The following is a 24,122-nucleotide window of genomic DNA, read 5'->3' as shown; positions in this document are numbered from 1 at the left end:
GAGAATGCCTTAGAACTGCAATGATCAGAGAATGCCTTAGAACTGCAATGATCAGAGAATGCCTTAGAACTGCAATGATCAAAGAATGCCTTAGAACTGCAATGATCAGAGAATGCCTTAGAATTGTCATGATCAGAGAATTGCTTAGTAGAGAGGGAATGTTAAAAGAAGAAAATATTCCACAGCCACGTTGCACAATAGAATAGAATCATACTCAAAAGTCTGAACAAGCAGCACAGCTCCAGTAATGGCAGTAGCAGTCTCACAGTAGGGGCTCCATTCCACCTTTGCTAAACGGCTCTCCACCTCATTCTAGAATGTTGTGTTTAGGGGCTGGCTGTCTCCTGATAAAGTATCAAAGCACTGCCGTGAAACAAATCACAAAACAAGACGTGTCTATCAACACCAGACTTTCACAATGGGTCATTTCCTGTCCAGAGAGGAAGTGGAATGCAGACATCCACTAGTGCAGTGGTCGTTAGACTGAAATGGATACGGAGTCTCCTTCCTCTGGAGTCTGGACAGTCTCTGTGGTGATGTAAAGGAGTAGGATAAAGTTGACCCTTGACAGACAGATCAAAGCTTCTCTCTCCTTACCTCTCTGACCAGCTGTTTCTGTAGCAGGAAGGAGACGCATCACCATGAGAGACAGGATGGGAAGTGACTGATGGGTGTGATGGCAGACACAGGATTTGAACCAATTTAATGAGATGAGTTAGTGCTGGATCAGAAATGTGTGCACCCTCAGGATCCCCCAGGAATAGATGGAGAAACAGTAGATTAATTGCCAGTACTGAGAGGTGATATTACCTCAGCTATAGTTTCCAGTACTGAGAGGTGATATTACCTCGCTATAGTTGCCAGTACTGAGGTGATATTACCTCAGCTATAGTTGCCAGTACTGAGAGGTGATATTACCTCAGCTATAGTTTCCAGTACTGAGAGGTGATATTACCTCAGCTATAGTTGTAAGTACTAAGAGGTGATATTACCTCAGCTATAGTTGCCAGTACTGAGAGGTGATATTACCTCAGCTATAGTTTCCAGTACTGAGAGGTGATATTACCTCAGCTATAGTTGCCAGTACTGAGAGGTGATATTACCTCAGCTATAGTTTCCAGTACTGAGAGGTGATATTACCTCAGCTATAGTTGTAAGTACTGAGGTGGTATTACCTCAGCTATAAACACAAACTTCTGTTTGGTCAAGGCTGTAACAGTTTGTTCTTCCAGAGGTAATGAGATAACAGAAATCTGGAGAGAGAGAAAGACAGATGCAGAGAAAGAACATTGCTGTCCCAGATGGACTGGGAACCATGTGGCATTCCCGGGAATGAGAACAGGAATGGGGTCATGGTCTGGTTCAGCCAGGATGTGTGTGTGTCCCAGCTGATCTCTGGTGCCAGATATGGGGTTACAGAAACTCCCCACTGCCTGGCTATTTATACAGGAGATACACTCACTGACATGGATACTGTAAATAAAATCAAATGTATTTAAAAGGCCTTTTTACATCAGCATGTCACACAGTGCTTATCCATAAACCCAGTCTAAAACCACAAACAATGAAGATGTAGAGGTACATCTATAGGATTCAAAGTGTGTGTGTGTAACCCTCATTTATCATGAAACACCCCAGTCTCAGTTTCTCTAACACCTTCTGAGAGGGGGGAACTACAAACCCAAATAGACAGGGAACACTACATCTTGGAGTAAATCTATATAAAAGTGCATGTTAGAGTCCTGACAGGGGACAGTGCCGTCCTGACTCTGGTCCTGACTAGTCAGGTGCAGACCTTTCCCTTTCAGGGACAAGAGGTCAGTCTTATCTTGCTCTCCCAAATACATAGGAAGGCGGAGATATGTAGGCCTAATCTCAACCCCAACCTTTTTAACTGGTTCCTGTTTAGTTGAGCTCATTGTTAGCTTGGGGATTTACTGTGGTCAGTACTGATACATACAAAACACTTCACAGGTAGTAAATCCAGACAGTGGTGATTGATTTGAACGGAACGACTACTGGGGCGAGGGGGTCAAAACATTGTCAACAATAAGACAAGCCATAAGACTGCTGAACAATTAATCAAATGGCCACCGGTCTATTACATTGACCCCCCCTCCATTTGTTTTTTACACTGCTGCTACTTGCTGTTTATTATCTATGCATAGTCACTTCACCCCTACATACATGTACAAATGACCTCTAACCTTACTCCCCAAATACAGCAAACATCAACACTGTTGAGGAAACAAATGAGCAGGAAAAAACCTTGACATCCTTTCTACTACTTCTCTCAGTGGATTCATAATTTCCCAGGAGAGGTCCAGCATTTCACTCACTTACATTCTGGGATAAAAGAAAGGAAAACAGTGTTTCTCCTTTTTCCACTGGTGACGCAGTGTGTAAAATAGCAGAACTAGGAACCTTCAAAAATAACTGCAAATAAACACTACACAAGATCTCCTCTCAAAAAACAAATTTTAATTAAAACAAAAAAGTTCAATCATTAACAAGTTTAAAAAACAGTGATTTAGTTACATAAATAAATTGATATTGGTGTATCAAATCTGAATTCTAACACATGAGCAGTGTTGACACGGTTGAAGAAGTACAATCGTTTACCTATCATAATAAATACAATGGAACGTGAATGATATGTCTTTGGACAAAGGACCTATGGACAAACCTCTAGGGGAGGAGGGGACAAGAGACACTAGACAATGTTTCTGATCCCAAAAACAAACAGAGAAGGGCTTTTTAAAGCACAGAACACAGAACCATTCAGCTAAAAATGAAAGACACTAAAAGTTGTAACCAAAGTTGGTTGGCTTTTTCATTTCAATGAACAAAGTTTGGTAGTCAGAACTCCCGTTTGGTTGTTTTAAAGCGTTAAGACAAGGCAAGAAAGAAGGCTGTTCTCATTGAATAATTCTAGAGAGATAACTAAAAAGTTAAAAAAGGAGAAACATGTAAAAAAGCGTAACAAAACAAAATTGAACAGTCAAGACCAAACATAGCAACTTTCTGTCCTGCACAAAGTCAAGGAGTCGACAGAAGAGGCGTGTTGTGGGTTCGTTGTAGAGGCGTGTTGTGGGTTCATTGTAGAGGCAAGTACATGTTTTAATTGGTTGTTCTGCATATAATGTAGATTATTTTTTGTGACTTGAACACTGTGGAAGGAGACATGATGCGTGAACAAACCAAATTTCACCACAGCGTATTACTATGCTAATTATTAGTAAAGAGTCAGGGATTTTTTCACGGCTTCGTAGGCACTGGGCCGGAGTTCTCCATTTGTAATGCTAAGGCATTACTGATCGGGCTCCTGGGCAGTTTCTCTCTCTTTCTCTCCTCTTATACCACGGTGCCCAATACAACTGTGTTCAACTGGAGGATTAATATATTTTGCTGGTCCATACTAAATACAACATCCATGTCCTTTTTTTGCAAACAGCCGGTTCCTGTCAAGCAGTCCAGTGGATGTCAGTCTGTCTCTCTGGGGTCGACCAGCTAACAGTCCTACTGAGATGACCCCTAACCTTTGACCTTTGTCCTGGCCCCTGATGACGCAACGCGACACGTTTTAAAAGTCCTTCTGATATGTTTTGGTTATAAAAACCATGGTACTGCAGCTTCAAGTATTTTGCATTACATAGAATATGATTTAATAAATTAGTTAACGTATACATTTGTTTTCAATATTCAGACATATACTATTATATATACAGTACAATAAAATGCTCTCATTCTCTCTTTTTTATTTTCCTTTGCTTTTTTTGTTGAGAAATCCCTGAGAATGTATGTTGACAGTTGCTAAGTTTCCACAAGCGCAAGCACTATGACAGTATAATTGTGTTTTTCTGCAAGTGTGTGTTTACAGGTTGTTTCTGCAACTGCATGTGTTTGAGTGTGTCCGTTACTATGTGTTTCTATGCTCGTGTGTGTGTGTGTGTGTTTCTGCACGTGTCTAAAGCATCAGGGTAAACAACACTGCAAAGCCACAGCAGACAGTCAGCCTGGAGTTGATGATCCCTGTTACTAAAGCCACAGCAGACAGTCAGCCTGGAGTTGATGATCCCTGTTACTAAAGCCACAGCAGAGAGTCAGCCTGGAGTTGATGATCCCTGTTACTAAAGCCACAGCAGACAGTCAGCCTGGAGTTGATGATCCCTGTTACTAAAGCCACAGCAGACAGTCAGCCTGGAGTTGATGATCCCTGTTACTAAAGCCACAGCAGACAGTCAGCCTGGAGTTGATGATCCCTGTTACTAAAGCCACAGCAGACAGTCAGCCTGGAGTTGATGATCCCTGTTACTAAAGCCACAGCAGACAGTCAGCCTGGAGTTGATGATCCCTGTTACTAAAGCCACAGCAGACAGTCAGCCTGGAGTTGATGATCCCTGTTACTAAAGCCACAGCCAGCCTGGAGTTGATGATCCCTGTTACTAAAGCCACAGCAGACAGTCAGCCTGGAGTTGATGATCCCTGTTACTAAAGCCACAGCAGACAGTCAGCCTGGAGTTGATGATCCCTGTTACTAAAGCCACAGCAGACAGTCAGCCTGGAGTTGGTGATCCCTGTTACTAAAGCCACAGCAGACAGTCAGCCTGGAGTTGATGATCCCTGTTACTAAAGCCACAGCAGACAGTCAGCCTGGAGTTGATGATCCCTGTTACTAAAGCCACAGCAGACAGTCAGCCTGGAGTTGGTGATCCCTGTTACTAAAGCCACAGCAGACAGTCAGCCTGGAGTTGGTGATCCCTGTTACTAAAGCCACAACAGATAGTTAGCCTGGAGTTGATGATCCCTGTTACTAAAGCCACAGCCAGCCTGGAGTTGATGATCCCTGTTACTAAAGCCACAGCAGACAGTCAGCCTGGAGTTGGTGATCCCTGTTACTAAAGCCACAGCAGACAGTCAGCCTGGAGTTGATGATCCCTGTTACTAAAGCCACAGCCAGCCTGATGTTGGTGATCTCTCTTACTAAAGCCACAGCAGACAGTCAGCCTGGAGTTGGTGATCCCTGTTACTAAAGCCACAACAGATAGTTAGCCTGGAGTTGATGATCCCTGTTACTAAAGCCACAGTCAGCCTGGAGTTGATGATCCCTGTTACTAAAGCCACAGCAGACAGTCAGCCTGGAGTTGGTGATCTCTTTTACTAAAGCCACAGCAGACAGTCAGCCTGGAGTTGGTGATCCCTGTTACTAAAGCCACAGCAGACAGTCAGCCTGGAGTTGGTGATCCCTGTTACTAAAGCCACAGCAGACAGTCAGCCTGGAGTTGGTGATCCCTGTTACTAAAGCCACAGTCAGCCTGATGTTGGTGATCTCTCTTACTAAAGAGAAATAAAACAAGAAATTGTGGACTGAACTGGATAGTGAACTGTTTGTGTTGTTATTTAACTGTTAACACACACTGACCACACTGAGTGGGGGAAGGAGGGGTGAGGAAGGGATAAGGATAAGGGGGGAATAAAGCTGGGTCCGTACGAGGTACTGGTCACGTCTGATGGAGTTGCTCTGTTTGGTTTTAAGCCTTGTTTGTCTCATTGTCTCTGAGCTGTGAGCATTTAACAGAGGGGGACAGGAGTGCTATGTGGACATCTCGCCACTGGACAACATATACTCAGTGTAAAAAGATTTTATTTTTCTCTTTAGTTCTCTCTCTCTCTCTTACACTCTTTCACACTGTCTTTATACATAAAGGACACACACACACACACACACACACACACACACACACACACACACACACACACACACACACACACACACACACACACACACACACACACACACACACACACACACACACACACACACACACACTTCCACAACATGACAATTTTCTTTTTTGTTTGCTTGTGAACTAAATAGGGTCTATACACATTAATACCGATGTGGCCTTTTGTTGTTTTCAGGTTTTTCTTTCACTTTTTCCGTCACTTTTTAAGTTAAAAGGGAAACAAACGCAGAATCAAGTAAAAGGGGGCGTGATCGCTCTCAATCTCCATACATCCATCGACCAATCACAATAGTTTTTAAGTTTAGTCTTCGTCAACCGAACCTCTCCCGTACGAGCATCATGAGTTTCTTCTTGCCCTTGTAGATCTGTTTAAGGTTGTCTATGAACTGGGTAAACTGGATGTGTCCGTCCTGAGCCATGAGGAACGTCTCTCTGGCCTTACTGAGAAACTCTATAAACTCGCTGTAGTGGCGCGGGCTGATGTGCGTGAGGCGAGAGTGCGTGGTGTTGATGTAGGCTCCGATGGTGGCGTCCAGCAGTTGCCTGAGTGGAGCCTTGTCCAGCGACATCAGCTTCCCAGAGTTCCTGCGGCTGTGCAGCGCCACCATGCCCGGCGTGGTCAATGTGCACCGTCTCAAAATGTCTGACAGCACAGTGGCGCACTTCACACTTTTCACCACCAGGGGAATGACAGCAGACAGCTCATTCTTCCCCAGAGAGTGACTCAGAGCACAGGCCCACAGCACGTCATTGATAGCCGGGTGGGTGTCCTGGTTGTAGCTGAGGTTAAGGTGGGCCATGGCTAGCGTGGCCAGCTTGTAAGCCCTCATGGGATATCCTCTGTGCTCCATGTACCTGGCTATTGTAAAGAGCTGTGTGTAGCTCATCCCCGTGACGGCCGCGTCCAGAACGATCTGGTAGGCCGTCTCGAAGGCGATGTGGTCCTTCTCACAGAGGGTGAGGGCGGAGAGGGAACAGTTCTGGGGGTCCTTCATGGCACACTGCAGGGCCAGTGTTCGGGCGGAGGAGGCCAGGTTCTCCTGCTGGTGACAGTCCAGGTGCAGCCGGACGATGGTGGTGTTGGACATGACGGTGGTGGCCACGATGCTGGTGGCCTCGGTCGGGGTGAACAGGGTGAACCAACTCTGCATGATGCTGTCCAACGCATACACACCTACAGCAGTGGAGAGCAGAGGAGAAGCTGGTTAGGTCATGGAAATATGTTCTACACACACCACAGCTTTTCATTTTTTTAATACCTTTATTTCAACAAGGAACACAGACTGAGACCAAGGTTTCTTTTACAGCTGGGCCCTGCGTATACATGTTTACACATACAGTTTAGGTACAATGATTAAGAAACTACACAAGACAAACAAAACGATCACAGATAACACAAAAAAATACAGCAACAGATTACATTTACACACAGGTTATTCCCCTAACAGCACAAGACCTTGCATTACCGAAACAGTAACAAGCAATACACAAATAAAAATCCTACAATAAATATTTAAAATGGGCGACAGGGGGACAAGAGTCTCAAGTTGAAGTTTAGTCTGCAGGCTATTCCATAGGCAAGGAGCGTAACAGGAAAAGGCAGCCATACCCAACTCTGTGGAAATCACATGGGCCTCAAGTGTAATCCATGCTTGAGACCTGATTTTACGAATTATAATTATAATATTAGTGATGATAAATAAGAAGGTAGTTTATTCAGAAGTGCTTTATAGACAAACACGAGAGCATGTTGTTCTCGTCTCACGGACAGCGAAGTCCAACCCACATTTTGATATAAAACACAATAGTGAGTTCTGTAACTAGCACCCGTAATAAACCTAAGTGTGCAATGATAAGTAGCATCCAGCGGTTTAAGTGCTGATGCCGTAGCATGCATGTAAATAATATCCCCATAATCTATAACAGACATAAAAGTAGCTTGCACAATTTGTTTTCTATTTGTAGAGGACAAACATGTCCTGTTTCTATAGAGGAAGCCTAGCTTGATTTTTAGCCATTTGCAAAGTTAGTCAATATGCATTTTAAAAGACCGTTTATCATCCAACCATATCCCTAAGTATTTATATGCAGAGACCTGATTCATTCGAGAACCATCTAAGCTCGTAAGTGCAAGTGTATTTTCAACCAACTTTTTGAACATATTAAAAATCATAAAATGTGTTTTTTTTTGCAGTTAAAACAAGTTTCAGCTGTATAAAAGACCCTTGTAATATCTTAAAATCTGTCTCCAATAATGACAACGCTTGGTCAGCCGTTGAAGCGATAGAGAACATGCAGTGTCATCAGCATATAAATGAATTTGACACTTTCTTATCTCATCACCAATACTGTTTATGTAGAGAGTGAACAGTAATGGACCAAGTATAGAACCTTGTAGGACCCCTTTAACCAACTCCAATGGCTCCGACTGAATGCCGTCGACTCTAACAGCCTGACTTCTATCCTTTAGATAGTCATGAAACCAACAACAGGCATCCAATCCCAGTCCTATTGACGACAGCTTACCCAAAAGTATCGCATGGTCTACAGTGTCAAAAGCTTTAGATAAATCTATGAACAAGGAGGCACAGTACTTTCTATTATCTAGGGCATTAGTAATATCATTTACAACATGTACAGTGGCCGTAATAGTACTGTGTTTAGGTCTGAAGCCAGATTGATTACTAGAAAAAGTATTGTTAACAGTTAAAAAGATTGTAGTTGCCTTTTCACTAATGACTCTAGAATTTTAGTCAAACAGGAGAGCTTAGAGATGGGCCGATAATTATCCAATTCACTACCATCGCCTCCCTTGAGGGTGGTAAAACAAAAGCTGATTTCCAAGATTTAGGAATCTTTCCTATGACAAATGTTTGATTAAAGATATGCGTCACTACACCAGCAATAATAGGTGCCGCACACTTGAGTAAATATGGATCCAGATTGTCAGCGCCTAATGATTTCATAGAATCTATAGCAGATAGTTCAGATAAGTCCCTCGGCCTTCAGCTGATGTGGAAAACAGTAAGCCGGTTTTTAATTTTCAAAAAGTCACAGATGATGAGATCTTATCTGCACTATCTGCTATAGACCGGTCAGGATCATGTTGGCCATGTTTTCTTTCAAAAAGAAAAGCGGCGGAAATAAAATGCTTATTAAAAACATCACAAATTTCAGTTCGGTCACTGATGATCCCAGATTCCGATGTAATTTGCTTCAGCAGGGAAGTCAAGGTGTTTCCTGGTTTAAGTGAGTTAACAGTTTTCCAGAATTTAGCGGGATCACAAGCAGACTCTGTCATCAAGAAAATACCTAGATTTTGCCTTCTTTATACCTCCGCTCCATTTACTTCTCAATTGTCTAAAAAGCAGCCAATCAGCTGTTTCACAAGTTTTCCACAGTTGACACCACAGCTGACATTATGCACATTGGAAATGGAACCCATTCAACAACAGGATACTTTTGTTCTGCAGCCACACACACTGGAAAACAGCATTAGAATAGTAACTCACCAACTTCTGTGGCACAGGTGACCAGCCACCGTACCATCTCTCTCCTCCTCCAGTTCAACGTGGACAGAGTCATTCTCATCACCTTCAGGGGAGAAAGGAACAGGTACAGGTTAGGGAGGTGTGTTTGTTTGCTTGCGTATATATATATATAACATAAACCCACCAAAAAAAGTATAAATGTCCCTTTTCAGGACCCTGTCTTTCAAAGATAATTCATAAAAATCAAAATAACTTCACAGATCTTCATTGTAAAGGGTTTAAACACTGTTTCCCATGCATAAACAATTAATGAACACGCACCTGTGGAACGGTCGTCAAAACACTAACAACTTACAGATGGTAGGCAATTAAGGTCACAGTTATGAAAACTTACGACACTAAAGAGGCCTTTCTACTGACTCTGAAAAGCACCAAAAGAAAGATGCCCAGGGTCCCTGCTCATCTGTGTGAATGTGCCTTAGGCATGCTGCAAGGAGGCATAAGGACTGCAGATATGGCCAGGGCAATAAATTGCAATGTCCATACTGTGAGACGTCTAAGACAGCGCTACAGGGAGACAGGACGGACAGCTGATCATCCTCGCAGTGGCAGACCACGTGCAACAACACCTGCGCAGGATCGGTACATCCGAACATCACACCTGCGGGACAGGTACAGGATGGCAACAACTGCCCGAGTTACACCAGGAACGCACAATCCCTCCATCAGTGCTCAGACTGTCCGCAATAGGCTGAGAGAGGCTGGACTGAGGGTTTGTAGGCCTGTTGTAAGGCAGGTCCTCACCAGACGTCACCAGACAACCACTTCACAAATTTCTTGTTAACAAACTATAGTTTTGGCAAGACGGATAGGACATATACTTTGTGCATGACAAGTAATTTTTCCAACAATTGTTTACAGACAGATTATTTCACTGCATCACAATTCCAGTGGGTCAGAAGTTTACATGCACTAAGTTGACTGTGCATTTAAACAGCTTGGAAAATTCCAGAAAATTATGTCATGGCTTTAGAAGCTTCTGATAACCTAATTGACATCATTTGAGTCAAATGGAGGTGTACCTGTGGATGTATTTTAAGGCCTACCTTCAAACTCAGTGCATCTTTGCTTGACATCATAGGAAAATCAAAAGAAATCAGCCAAGACCTCAGAAAAAAATTGTAGACCTCCACTAGTCTGGTTCATCCTTGGGAGCAATTTCCAAACGCCCTGAAGGTACCACGTTCATCTGTACAAACAATAGTACGCAAGTATAAACACCATGGGACCATGCAGACGTCATACCGCTCTGGAAGGAGATGTGTTCTGTCTCCTAGAGATGAACGTACTTCAGTGCAAAAAGTGCAAATCAATCTCAGAACAACAGCAAAGGACCTTGTGAAGATGCTGTAGGAAACAGGCACAAAGTATCTATATCCACAGTAAAAATTAATCCTATATCGACATAACCTGAAAGGCCCCTCAGCAAGGAAGAAGCCACTGCTCAAAAACCTCCATAAAAAAGCTAGACCACGTTTTGCAACTGCACATGGAGACAAAGATCATACTTTTTGGAGAAATGTCCTCTGGTCTGATGAAACAAAAACAGAACTGTTCGGCCATAATGACCATCGTTATGTTTGGAGGAAAAGGGGGAGGCTTGCAAGCCGAAGAACACCTTCCCAACCGTGAAGCACAGGAGTGGCAGCATCATGTTGTGGAGGTGCTTTGCTGCAGAAGGGACTGGTGCACTTTACAAAATAGATGGCATCATGAGGAAGGGAAATTATGTGGTTATATTAAGCAACATCTCAAGACATCAGCTTGGTCGCAAATGGGTCTTCGAAATGGACAATGACTCCAAGCGTACTTCCAAAGTTGTGGCAAAATGGCTTAAGGACAACAAAGTCAAGGTATTGGAGTGGCCATCACAAAGCCCTGACCTGAATCCTATAGAAAATCTGTGGGCAAAACTGAAAAAGCGTGTGCGAGCAAGGAGGTCTACAAACCGGACTCCGTTACACTAGCTTATTACACCAACTTATTGTGGGAAGCTTGTGGAAGGCTACCCAAAACGTTTGACCCAAGTTAAACAATTTAAAGGCAATGCTACCAAATACTAATTGAGCGCATGTAAACTTCTGACCCACTGGGAATGTAATGAAAGAAATAAAAGCTTAAATAAATCACTCTCTACTATTATTCTGACATTTCACATTCTTAAAATAAAGTGGTGATACTAACTGACCTAAAACAGGGAATTTGTACTTGGATTAAATGTCAGGAATTGTGAAAAACAGAGTTTAAATGTATTTGGCTACGGTGTATGCAGACTTCGACTGACTGACCGACCAAACTCTGTCCGTCTGTGTACACTACCGGTCAAAAGTTTTAGAACACCTATATTTGTTAATGAAAATTGACACAGTGTAATGTCTTAACGTACTCAAATTAAAGCATAGAACAAGTAAACAAAAAAATTATGCAATCGTTTTGTTTAACAGAATGCAATCTACACTTTTGACTCAAAGTAGCCACCTTTTGCAGACATACAGCCGAACACATTCTTTCTACAATGGAAATCAAATATTGTTCGGAAATTCCTTCCCAACACTGTTTCCGAAGTTCCCACAAATGTGTTGCACTTGTAGGTTGCTTTACTGTCATCCTTCTGCACAGTTCATACCAAACCATCTGGATGGGGTCTAAGTCTGGAGACTGTGCTGGCCATTCCATGATTTGAAGACTACCGTCTTGTTCTTTTCTTCTAAGGTAGTTGTGACATAGCTTGGAGGTATGTTCTGGGTCATTATCTTGCTGTGGGATGAATCCCTAACCAACTAGACGTACACCAGAGGGTATTGCATGGCACTGCAAAATGCTGTGGTAGCCGTATTGGTTCAGGGTGCCACTCACTCTGCAAGTCCCCGACTCTGGATCCAGCAAAAGAGCCCCAAGACCATCACGCGTCCTCCTCCATGTTTGACAGTTGGTGTCACACTGAGGAACCATCCTTTCGCCTACTCAATGGCATAAAAAAACCCTGCGTGATGAACCGAAGATTTCACATTTTGATTCATCAGTCCATAAGACCTTCTTCCAGTCTTCAGTAGTCCACTGGCAGTACTTCATGGCCCAGTCAAGACTCTTTTTCATATTTAGCAATGGCTTTCTTACTGCCACTCGACCTGTCAAACATTCAGCTCGAAGTCCTCTCTTCACAGTTGAAACTGAGACTTGATTACCTCGACCAGTGTTAAGCTGTGCTTGAAGATGTTGTCCTGCGAATCGCCTATCACCCAAGCTGTTGACTCTAAAAAACGTGTCTTCTGATTCTGTTGTGGCTTTGGATCTGCCAGACCTCTTCTTGTCAGAGTTCCAAGTGCCTTTTGATGGTGTAGTAAACTGTACTCACTGACACCTTGGCTTTCTTTGCAACTTCTCAAAAGGAAAGACCTACACTTTTAAGGATTATAATGGTCTGTTTTCTCGCCATTATGACGGCAATATACTACTTCCTGTAGTACAATACTTTCAAAATAATGCTTAAGAGGGTGTAGTAACAGTCTGTTCCAACACCGCTTTAATACAGACAGAGGGTGTAGTAACAGTCTGTTCCAACACCGCTTTAATACAGACAGAGGGTGTAGTAACAGTCTGTTCCAACACCGCTTTAATACAGACAGAGGGTGTAGTAACAGTCTGTTCCAACACCGCTTTAATACAGACAGAGGGTGTAGTAACAGTCTGTTCCAACACCGCTTTAATACAGACAGAGGGTGTAGTAACAGTCTGTTCCAACACCGCTTTAATACAGACAGAGGGCTTGTAAGTAATCAACAAAAGTTGGGACACATGTAGGAATTGTTAGCATCAACTTTCAAGGCTTAATTTACTTCCATCGCTGCAGGACAGCTGTAAGTTGTTAACCCATTACTTGTTCCCTGAAAAAGGCCTTTTTAAATAACTGTGAAATGTACATTATTTATCAGTTTTTGGTAACCTAAACCTTTTTTAAACCTCTGGCAGTTTACCGCTTAACTTTGTACCATTTCAGGTTATTCACTGGACTTGAACTGCTTAAATGTCTATAAAAACTGGGAAAATGGGGCTAAAATGTTTGACCGGTAGCGTATGTGTTACCTGAAGGCCCAGCTCCAGTGAGACTTTAAGCAGTGTGAGGTCTGGCAGGCTGTCCATCAGAGTAGCGATCTTGAAGGCATCCTGAGCCAGTTTGAAGATGTGAGACGAGGAGTGGATGTTCTTCTGGATGGACTCTAACACCGTTTCTAACTTACGCCCATCGCCTGAGAGACAAAAAAACAATATAAAACCACCTATTTGCAGAAAAGATAGTAAACATTATCTGAGCATGTGTGTATTTTTGTGTTTGTACAGTGTGTGTGTTTGTACATACAGTACGTTTGTTTGTGTACATACCTTTGGCTGCGGTAAGCATGGTGGAGGCCAGTTCACATTGTTGTGACTCTATGTGAGATAGAGTGAACCAGCGAGGGTAGCGGTTAGGGACCATAGATACTATATGGTGAGGTCTGGATAGATCACCTGATGGAGCCGTGGTTTCCAGGACCGGTAACCTAAAGACACACATTTAATACACTGATGTTTAATATAACTGTTTTGCTTCTAATAAGGAAACATGGGCCTTTAAGGGGTCTTCTAAGGCTTATGGGAAATCCCGGTCTCTCTGCAAGATTCAGTGCTTCTGTTAAAGCAGAGGTCAGAAATAGAAAGTCTTCATACCACTTGCTATATCTGATGCTGATTCTAGACTGTATTGTTGAAAATAAAGATTTAAATATAATACAATTCAGGAGTTTAACATGGGCAACATTAAATAAAGTTGTAAATGTAGAAAGATAACCAAATGAAACCCCACGTCATAAAATAGTGTACAAAACATTATGGACACCTGCCCTTTCCATGACAGACTGACCAGGTGAATCCATATGAAAGGTGGATTACTGATGCCACCTGTTAAATCCACAGTGAAGAGGAAAGGGAGGAGACAGGTTAAACAAGGATTTGTATGCTTTGAGACATGGATTGTGTATGTGCCATTCAAATGGTAAATAGGCTAGACAAAAAGATTTATGGGCTAGACAAAAAGATTTATGGGCTAGACAAAAAGATTTATGGGCTAGACAAAAAGATTTATGGGCTAGACAAAAAGATTTATGGGCTAGACAAAAAGATTTATGGGCTAGACAAAAAGATTTATGGGCTAGACAAAAAGATTTATGGGCTAGACAAAAAGATTTATGGGCTAGACAAAAAGATTTATGGGCTAGACAAAAAGATTTATGGGCTAGACAAAAAGATTTACGGGCTAGACAAAAAGATTTAAGGGCAAGACAAAAGATTTAAGTGCCTTTGAACAAGGTATGGTAGAACGTGCCAGGCACACCAGTTTGTGTCAAGAACTGCAACGCTGCTGGGTTTTACACACTCAACAGTTTCCCGTGTGCATCAAGAATGGTCCACAACCTAAAGGACATCCAGCCAACTCGACACAACTGTAGGAAGCACTTGAGTCAACATGGGCCAGAATCCCTGTGGAACGCTTCGACACCTTGTAGAGTCCATGCCCCAAAGAATTGAGGCTGTTCTGAGGGCAAAATGAGGGGGTGCAACTCAATACTAGGAAAGTGTATTTAATGTTTTCTACACTCAGTGTATCTCTCTCCATCAATATACACACACACACACACACACACACACACACACACACACTCAGCAAAAAACATAATCGCCCTCTCACTGTCAACTGCGTTTATTTTCAGCAAACTTAACGTGTGTAAATATTTGTATGAACATAAGATTCAACAACTGAGACATACACTGAACAAGTTCCACAGACATGTGACTAACAGAAATGGAATAACGTGCCACTGAACAGACAGGGGGTCTAAATCAAAAGTAACAGTCAGTATCTGGTGTGGACACCAGCTGCATTAAGTACCGCAGTGCATCGCCTCCTCATGGACTGCACCAGATTTGCCAGTTTTTGCTGTGAGATGCTACCCCACTCTTCCACCAAGGCACCTGCAAGTTCCCGGACATTTCTGTGGGGAATGTCCCTAGCCCTCACCCTCCGATCCAACAGGTCCCAGAAATGCTCAATGGGATTGAATTCTGGGCTCATCGCTGGCCATGGCAGAACACTGACATTCCTGTCTTGCAGGAAATCACACACAGAATGAGCAGTATGGCTGGTGGCATTGTCAATGTGAAGGGTCACGTCAGGATGAGCCTGCAGGAAGGGTACCACATGAGGGAGGAGGATGTCTTCCCTGTAACGCACAGCGTTGAGATTGCTTGCAATGACAACAAGCTCAGTCCGACGATGCTGTGACAACGCCCCAGACCAGGACGGACCCTCCACCTCCATCCCCCCTGGTGATTCAAAACCGCGAGTCGTCAGTGAAGAGCACTTTTTGCCAGTCCTGTCTGGTCCAGTGACGGTGGGTTTGTGCCCATAGGCGACGTTGTTGCCGGTGATGTCTGGTGAGGACCTGCCTTACAACAGGCCTACAAGCCCTTGGTCCAGCCTCTGAGCACTGATGGAGGGATTGTGCGTCCCTGGTGTAACTCGGGCAGTTGTTGTTGCCATTCCTGTACCTGTCCCGCAGGTGTGATGTTCGGATGTACCGACGATGTGCAGGTATTGTTACATGTGGTCTGCCACTGTGAGGACAATCAGCTGTCTGTCCTGTCTCCCTTTAGTGCTGCCTTAGGCGTCTCACAGTATGGACATTGCAATTTATTGCCCTGGCCACATCTGCAGACCTCATGCCTCCTTGCAGCACGCATAAGGCACGTTCACGCAGATGAGCAGACACTGTGACCTTAATTGCCTACCGTCTGTAAACTGTTAGTATCCTAACGACCGTTGCACGTTCATTAATTGTTTATGGTTCTTTGAACAAGCATGGGACACAGTGTTTAAACCCTTTACAATGAAGATCTGTTAAGATATTTGGATATTTACGAATTATCTTTAAAAGACAAGAGTCCTGAAAAAGGGACGTTTCTTTTTTTGCTGAGTTGATATATAAATAAAACTATTATTCAACCATTTTCAGTGGTGTTTAATTATTTAATAAGGATAGCTTCCTTTCTCGTCACAGACACACACACAGAATTTGAGGCTCAAATGAGGCTGAGCTCCTTTTTCAACTGAAGTGTTATTTTCTGATACAGGTTTGTGTGTGCGTTTTGTACTCACCTCATGGCTCTCAGTGCAATTTTGTACGCCAGTTCAGCGTCGTGAGGTAGTAGGGAGGTGAAGAGATACTTGGCGAAAGTATGCATGGGAACACTCTCTCTGTAGAGCAACTCTCCTAGACCACTGTATGGACCAGCTACAGGAGACCGAATACAGGGTTAGAGAGTAGAGGTAGAGAAGTAGAGAGAGAGGTAGAGAGAGAGGGTGTGCGTGTGTCTCCCCCTCACCCTCTAGCAGGAAGACTGCTTGCTTGCGGAAGATCTTGACCAGGGCATCGTTCAGTTCCACTTCCTGGAGCTTGGCCAATAGCTGCTCTTCGTTGCGACACACCTTCTCCTGGGCGTATAGGCCGTCAGGCATCACCCTCTGCTGCCCTAAGCCAATCAGAGCCGTCTCTACAGCCAGTGTTACGAACGATTGGCCATCGTCCAGGAAGTGTTGTGCTGGGAAGAGGTGGGGCTCCAACCTTTTGGCTGAACTCACAGAGCCTGTAGAAAGAAAGAAAAAAAACAAAAGAACAAAAGAAACCACATCAAAAAACAGCACGTCTTTGAAATGTCACCAAATCTAATAGAGTGAAACAGCAAGGTTGTGGATCAATCTGTCAGAATCAATACAGCAAGGTTGTGGATCATTCTGTCAGAATCAATACAGCAAGGTTGTGGATCATTCTGTCAGAATCAATACAGCAAGGTTGTGGATCATTCTGTCAGAATCAATACAGCAAGGTTGTGGATCATTCTGTCAGAATCAATACAGCAAGGTTGTGGATCAATCTGTCAGAATCAATACAGCAAGGTTGTGGATCATTCTGTCAGAATCAATACAGCAAGGTTGTGGATCAATCTGTCAGAATCAATACAGCAAGGTTGTGGATCAATCTGTCAGATTCAATACAGCAAGGTTGTGGATCAATCTGTCAGAATCAATACAGCAAGGTTGTGGATCAATCTGTCAGAATCAATACAGCAAGGTTGTGGATCAATCTGTCAGAATCAATACAGCAAGGTTGTGGATCAATCTGTCAGATTCAATACAGCAAGGTTGTGGATCAATCTGTCAGAATCAATACAGCAAGGTTGTGGATCAATCTGTCAGAATCAATACAGCAAGGTTGTGGATCAGTCTGTCAGAATCAATACAGCAAGGTTGTGGATCAATCTGTCAGAATCAATACAGCAAGGTTGTGGATCAATCTGTCAGAATCAATACAGCAAGGTTGTGGTTCAATCTGTCAGATTCAATACAGCAAGGTTGTGGATCAATCTGTCAGATTCAATACAGCAAGGTTGTGGATCAATCTGTCAGAATCAATACAGCAAGGTTGTGGATCAATCTGTCAGAATCAATACAGCAAGGTTGTGGATCATTCTGTCAGAATCAATACAGCAAGGTTGTGGATCAATCTGTCAGAATCAATACAGCAAGGTTGTGGATCAATCTGTCAGAATCAATACAGCAAGGTTGTGGATCAATCTGTCAGATTCAATACAGTGAGGTTATTATAGTAAATTAAAACTGAAACTCAACCGAAATATAAATAATTAACAAATCTGTAATTTAAAAAAATAAAAAAACACTACTATTATCTTTGACTCGAAAACAAAATAAAACCCTCTTGAATTATGTTCAGTTTTAGTTTGAGAGGCAAAAATCGAATGGGGTTGTCAAGCTTTTTTTCTAATAGGGTTTTCAAGCTTCTGAATCTGGCGGGGAGGCACATTGAGATTGACTTTATCATTTACAGATAGACTCATCGAGATAACGAGCAGCCAGGCAGAGATTGGGCACATTGGCGTGGCAAGGCTAAAGAACCCAACTGTAGACAAAAGGTGAAGGAGTGGAGTCGGGGGAGGTGACTCTGCAACAGTCGGACACTAATGTGGTTTTCTAACAGCAAGGCTCAGATCAACATGGCGGTGTTGCCACTGTTTATAAAAAGGTTTTCTTCATAATGTCCCACCCCCATATCACAAACTGAAAACATAATATGATTATGTATGTACACCTTGCAGAATCGGTTAGAGAGAGCCTCAAATCATATTTATTTGTATTTATCCACTGTACACATAAATGAAGGAAAATTAGTCCCTGTTTCAGTCATGTGTTTGGTCACGTTCGTGTGGGTCAAACAAAAACACCCTAAAGATTAGTTGACAATAGAGCCTCCGAAGGCGATGGCTGCAGGATTAAGTCTGAGGAGCAACTGCAAAAACTTGCAATCGACTGAAGTCAAAACTTCACCTTAGACCACATCATTTTTGTAAAGTTCATGCAGTCGACATGTCTGACAATTTTTTCCCCCACTTTAAAAAGGCACCGACTTGACAAAAGTGATCTGCTCCGCGTCTTTTGAGATGAGCACGATGCAAGACCGAGTATCTGCGCATATGCACCGGTTCGCTTCACGCTGCTACAACCTGGTAGCTATTGGACCAAAACAGTGTAGAAGTTTAGCTTCACGCTGCTACAACCTGGTAGCTATTGGACCAAAACAGTGCTGCTACAACCTGGTAGCTATTGGACCAAAACAGTGAAGAAGTTTAGCTTCACGCGCTACAACCTGGTAGCTATTGGACCAAAACAGTGAAGAAGTTTAGCTATACAACCAGCGCTGCTACAACCTGGTAGCTATTGGACCAAAACAGTGAAGAAGTTTAGCTTCACGCTGCTACAACCTGGTAGCTATTGGACCAAAACAGTGAAGAAGTTTAGCTTCACGCTACTACAACCTGGTAGCTATTGGACCAAAACAGTGAAGAAGTTTAGCTTCACGCTGCTACAACCTGGTTGCTATTGGACCAAAACAGTGAAGAAGTTTAGCTTCACGCTGCTACAACCTGGTAGCTATTGGACCAAAAACAGTGAAGAAGTTTAGCTTCACGCTTCAACGCTCCTGGTTGTTGACCAATAGAAATAAAAACACAAAACTATAATAACCTACAATACAGTCACCTCCATTACAGTCACCTCCTGTCATAGTTGAAGTGTACCTATGAGGAAAATTACAGGCCTCTCTCATCTTTTTAAGTGGGAGAACGTGCACAATTGGTGGCTGACTAAATATTTTTTTGCCCCACTGTATACACACACCTCGTGTTGTGACAAGGTAGGGGTGATATACAGAAGATGGTCTTTTACCAAATAGGACTAAGTCCATATTATAGCAAGAACAGTTCAAATAAGCAAAGAGAAACAACAGTCCATCATTACTTTCAGACATGAAGGTCAGCCAAAAAATGTCAATAACTTTGAAAGTCTCTTCAAGTGCAGTCGCAAAAACCATCAAGCGCTATGATGAAACTGGCTCACATGAGGACCGACACAGGAAAGGAAGACACAGAGTTACCTCTGCTGCAGAGGATAAGTTCATTAGAGTTACCAGCCTCAGAAATTGCAGCCCAAATAAATGCTTCACAGAGTTCAAGTAACAGACAAATCTCAACATCAACTGTTCAGAGGAGACTGGTTGAATCAGGACTTCATGGACAAATTGCTGCAAAGAAACCAGTACTGTCAAATAAAATGTATTTATAAAGCCCGTATTACATCAGCTGATGTCACAAAGTGCTGTACAGAAACCCAGCCTAAAATCCCAAACAGCAAGTGATGCAGGTGTAGAAGCACGGACACCAATAATAAGAAGACTCTTGCTTGGGCCAAGAAACACGAGCAATGGACATTAGACCGGTGGAAATCTGTCCTTGGTCTGATGAGTCCAAATTTGAGCTTTTTGGTTCCAACCGCCGTGTCTTTGTGAGGCGCAGAGTAGGTGAACTGATGATCTCAGCATGTGTGGTTCCCACTGTGAAGCATGGAGGAGGCGGTGTGATGGTTTGGGGTGCTTTACTTTTCTATATGTGTTATTGCATAGTTTCGATGTCTTCTCTATTATTCTACAATGTAGAAAATAGTACAAATAAGGAAAAAACCCTGGAATGAGTAGTTATGTCCAAACTTTTGACTGATACTGTGTGTGTGTGTGTGTATACAGTGGGGCAAAAAAGTATTTAGTCAGCCATCAATTGTGCAAGTTCTCCCACTTAAAAAGACGAGAGGCCTGTAATTTTCATCATAGGTACACTTCAACTATGACAGACAAAATGAGAAGAAAAAAAATCCAGAAAATCACATGTAGGACTTTTAATGAATTTATTTGCAAATTATGGTGGAAAATAAGTATTTGGTCACCTACAAACAAGCAAGATTTCTGGCTCTCACAGACCTGTAACTTCTTTTTTAAGAGGCTCCTCTGTCCTCCACTCGTTACCTGTATTAATGGCACCTGTTTGAACTTGTTATCAGTATAAAAGACACCTGTCCACAACCTCAAACAGTCACACTCCAAACTCCACTATGGCCAAGACCAAAGAGCTGTCAAAGGACACCAGAAACAAAATTGTAGACCTGCACCAGGCTGGGAAGACTGAATCTGCAATAGGTAAGCAGCTTGGTTTGAAGAAATCAATTGTGGGAGCAATTATTAGGAAATGGAAGACATACAAGACCACTGATAATCTCTCTCGATCTGGGGCTCCACGCAAGATCTCACCCCGTGGGGTCAAAATGATCACAAGAACGGTGAGCAAAAATCCCAGAACCACATGGGGGGACCTAGTGAATGACCTGCAGAGAGCTGGGACCAAAGTAACAAAGCCTACCATCAGTAACACACTACGCCGCCAGGGACTCAAATCCTGCAGTGCCAGACGTGTCTCCCTGCTTAAGCCAGTACATGTCCAGGCCCGTCTGAAATTTGCTAGAGAGCATTTGGATGATCCAGAAGAAGATTGGGAGAATGTCATATGGTGATATTAAACCAAAATAGAACTTTTTGGTAAAAACTCAACTCGTCGTGTTTGGAGGACAAAGAATGCCATACCTACTGTGAAGCATGGGGGTGGAAACATCATGCTTTGGGGCTGTTTTTCTGCAAAGGGACCAGGACGACTGATCCGTGTAAAGGAAAGAATGAATGGGGCCATGTATCGTGAGATTTTGAGTGAAAACCTCCTTCCATCAGCAAGGGCATTGAAGATGAAACGTGGCTGGGTCTTTCAGCATGACAATGATCCCAAACACACTGCCCGGGCAACGAAGGAGTGGCTTCGTAAGAAGCATTTCAAGGTTCTAGAGTGGCCTAGCCAGTCTCCAGATCTCAACCTCATAGAAAATCTTTGGAGGGAGTTGAAAGTCCGTGTTGCCCAGCAACAGCCCCAAAACATCACTGCTCTAGAGGAGATCTGCATGGAGGAATGGGCCAAAATACCAGCAACAGTGTGTGAAAACCTTGTGAAGACTTACAGAAAACGATGGACCTCTGTCATTGCCAACAAAGGGTAAATAACAAAGTATTGAGATAAACTTTTGTTATTGACCAAATACTTATTTTCCACCATAATTTGCAAATAAATTCATTAAAAATCCTACAATGTGATTTTCTGGATTTCTTTTCTAATTTTGTCTGTCATAGTTGAAGGTTACCTATAATGAAAATTACAGGCCTCTCTCATCTTTTTAAGTGGGAGAACTTGCACAATTGGTGGCTGACTAAATACTTTTTTGCCCCACTGTACACTACCGTTCAAAAGTTTAGGTCACTTAGAAATGTCCTCGTTTGTGAAATAAAAGCGCATTTTTGTCCATTAAAATAACATAATATTTATCAGAAATACAGTGTAGACATTGTTAATGTTGTAAATGACTATTGTAGCTGGAAACGGGAGATCTACATAGGCATACAGAGGCCCATTTGTGGGTTCGATTACAGGCTCAAAATGGCCAGAAACAAAGAACTTTCTTCTGAAACTCAATCTATTCTTGTTCTGAGAAATGAAGGCTATTCCATGTGAGAAATTGCCAAGAAACTGAAGATCTCGACCAATGCTGTGTACTACTCCTCTCACAGAATAGCGCAAACTGGCTCTAACTCGAAAAGAAAGAGGAGTGAGAGGCCCCGGTGCACAACTGAGCAAGAGGACAAGTAAATTAAAGTGTATAGTTTGAGAAACAAACGCCTCACAAGTCCTCAACTGGCAGCTTCATTAAATAGTACCCGCAAAACTCCAGTCTCAACGTCAACAGTAAAGACTCCGGGATGCTGGCCTTCTAGACAGAGTTCCTCTGTCCAGTGTCTGTTATTTTTGCCCATCTTAATCTTTTCTTTTTATTGGCCAATCTGAGATATGGCTTTTTCTTTGCAACTCTGCCTAAAAGGCCAGCATCCCGGAGTCGCCTCTTCACTGTTGATGTTAAGGCCGGTGTTTTGCGGGTACTATTTAAAGACGCACACACACACATAGTGTCTGGCCCAGAAGAACAGAAACACTAGGACCCGTCTGACAGAACCAATCACACCCAATCATCACTGATGACATCACTAATTTCTTCCTCAGCCATCCTCCAATCACAGCTCATGAATAAGAGATGGAGCAGAATAAAAAAAACTGTTGAATTACAATGCATTAAATATGAAGGAGTGAGAAAGTGTGTGCCTACGTGTACCTGAGAAGTCTAGGAAGGCGTTGCCCCCCTCCTCATCTCCCCGTCCCGTGTCCAGTAGGGTGCTGAACAGAGTGCCAATAGGGTCCAAAGGGTGGCCCACCCAGCCCTCCATGTTAGTGACTGACGTCATGCCTTTATGGAGCAGCTCTGGAGAGGACACAGACCACATACTGTTATTACTCTATTTACACAGTTAATACACAGTTATTACTCTAGTTACACAGATAACACATTTTATTCTATAGTTACAGTTAATACATATATTACTCTATAGTTACACAGTTAATACTCTACTTACACAGCTATTACGCTAGTTACACAGTTACACAATACATGTATTACTCTAGTTACACAGTTAATACACACATTACTCTAGTTACACAGTTAATACCCTAGTTACACAGTAAATACACGTATTACTCTAGTAACAGTTAATACGCATACTACTCTAGTTACACAGTTAATACGCGCATTACTCTAGTTACACAGTTAATACTGTGGTTACAAAGTCACTCTAGTTACACCGTTAATACACGTATTACTCTAGTTACACCGTTAATACTCTAGTTACACAGTTAATACCCTAGTTACACAGTTAATACACGTATTACTCTAGTTACACAGTTAATACTGTGGTTACAAAGTCACTCTAGTTACACCGTTAATACACGTATTACTCTAGTTACACCGTTAATACTCTAGTTACACAGTTAATACCCTAGTTACACAGTTAATACACGTATTACTCTAGTTACACAGTTAATACTGTGGTTACAAAGTCACTCTAGTTACACTGTTAATACACGTATTACTCTAGTTACAGTTAATACACATATTACTCTAGTTACACAGTTAAAACTCTAGTTACACAGTTAATACACGCATTACTCTAGTTACACAGATAATACTGTAGTCACAGTCACTAGTTACACCGTTAATACACGTATTACTCTAGTTACACAGTTAATACCCTAGTTACACAGTTAATACACATATTACCCTAGTTACACAGTTAATACACGTATTACTCTAGTTACGGTTAATACGCTAGTTACAGTCAATACACACAATACTCAAGTTACAGTCATTACTCTAGTTACGCAGTCACACGCATTACTCTAGTTACAGTTA

At 42.5% G+C, this 24,122-nt stretch overlaps 1 protein-coding gene across 1 annotated transcript in view; it reads right to left on the bottom strand.

The window, feature by feature from the left end:
• Positions 1-2,461: 2,461 nt before the first annotated feature.
• Positions 2,462-24,122, bottom strand: part of LOC112257465 (zinc finger SWIM domain-containing protein 6-like) — a 91,328-nt gene continuing 69,667 nt past the window's right edge. The window contains exons 8-14 of the mRNA XM_042326623.1: positions 22,992-23,138; positions 16,715-16,975; positions 16,488-16,623; positions 13,679-13,836; positions 13,382-13,545; positions 9,260-9,341; positions 2,462-6,921 (exon numbers count right to left, since the gene is read on the bottom strand). Of these exons, the coding sequence (XP_042182557.1) occupies positions 6,059-6,921; positions 9,260-9,341; positions 13,382-13,545; positions 13,679-13,836; positions 16,488-16,623; positions 16,715-16,975; positions 22,992-23,138 (1,811 nt within the window). The 3' untranslated portion in view covers positions 2,462-6,058. The remainder of the gene's footprint in view (positions 6,922-9,259; positions 9,342-13,381; positions 13,546-13,678; positions 13,837-16,487; positions 16,624-16,714; positions 16,976-22,991; positions 23,139-24,122) is intronic.

This window comes from Oncorhynchus tshawytscha, linkage group LG09, assembly GCF_018296145.1.
Source record: "Oncorhynchus tshawytscha isolate Ot180627B linkage group LG09, Otsh_v2.0, whole genome shotgun sequence".
NCBI lineage: Eukaryota > Metazoa > Chordata > Actinopteri > Salmoniformes > Salmonidae > Oncorhynchus > Oncorhynchus tshawytscha.
Note: the sequence above shows the minus strand (reverse complement) of the source record. Positions and strands in the feature narration are given on the sequence as shown.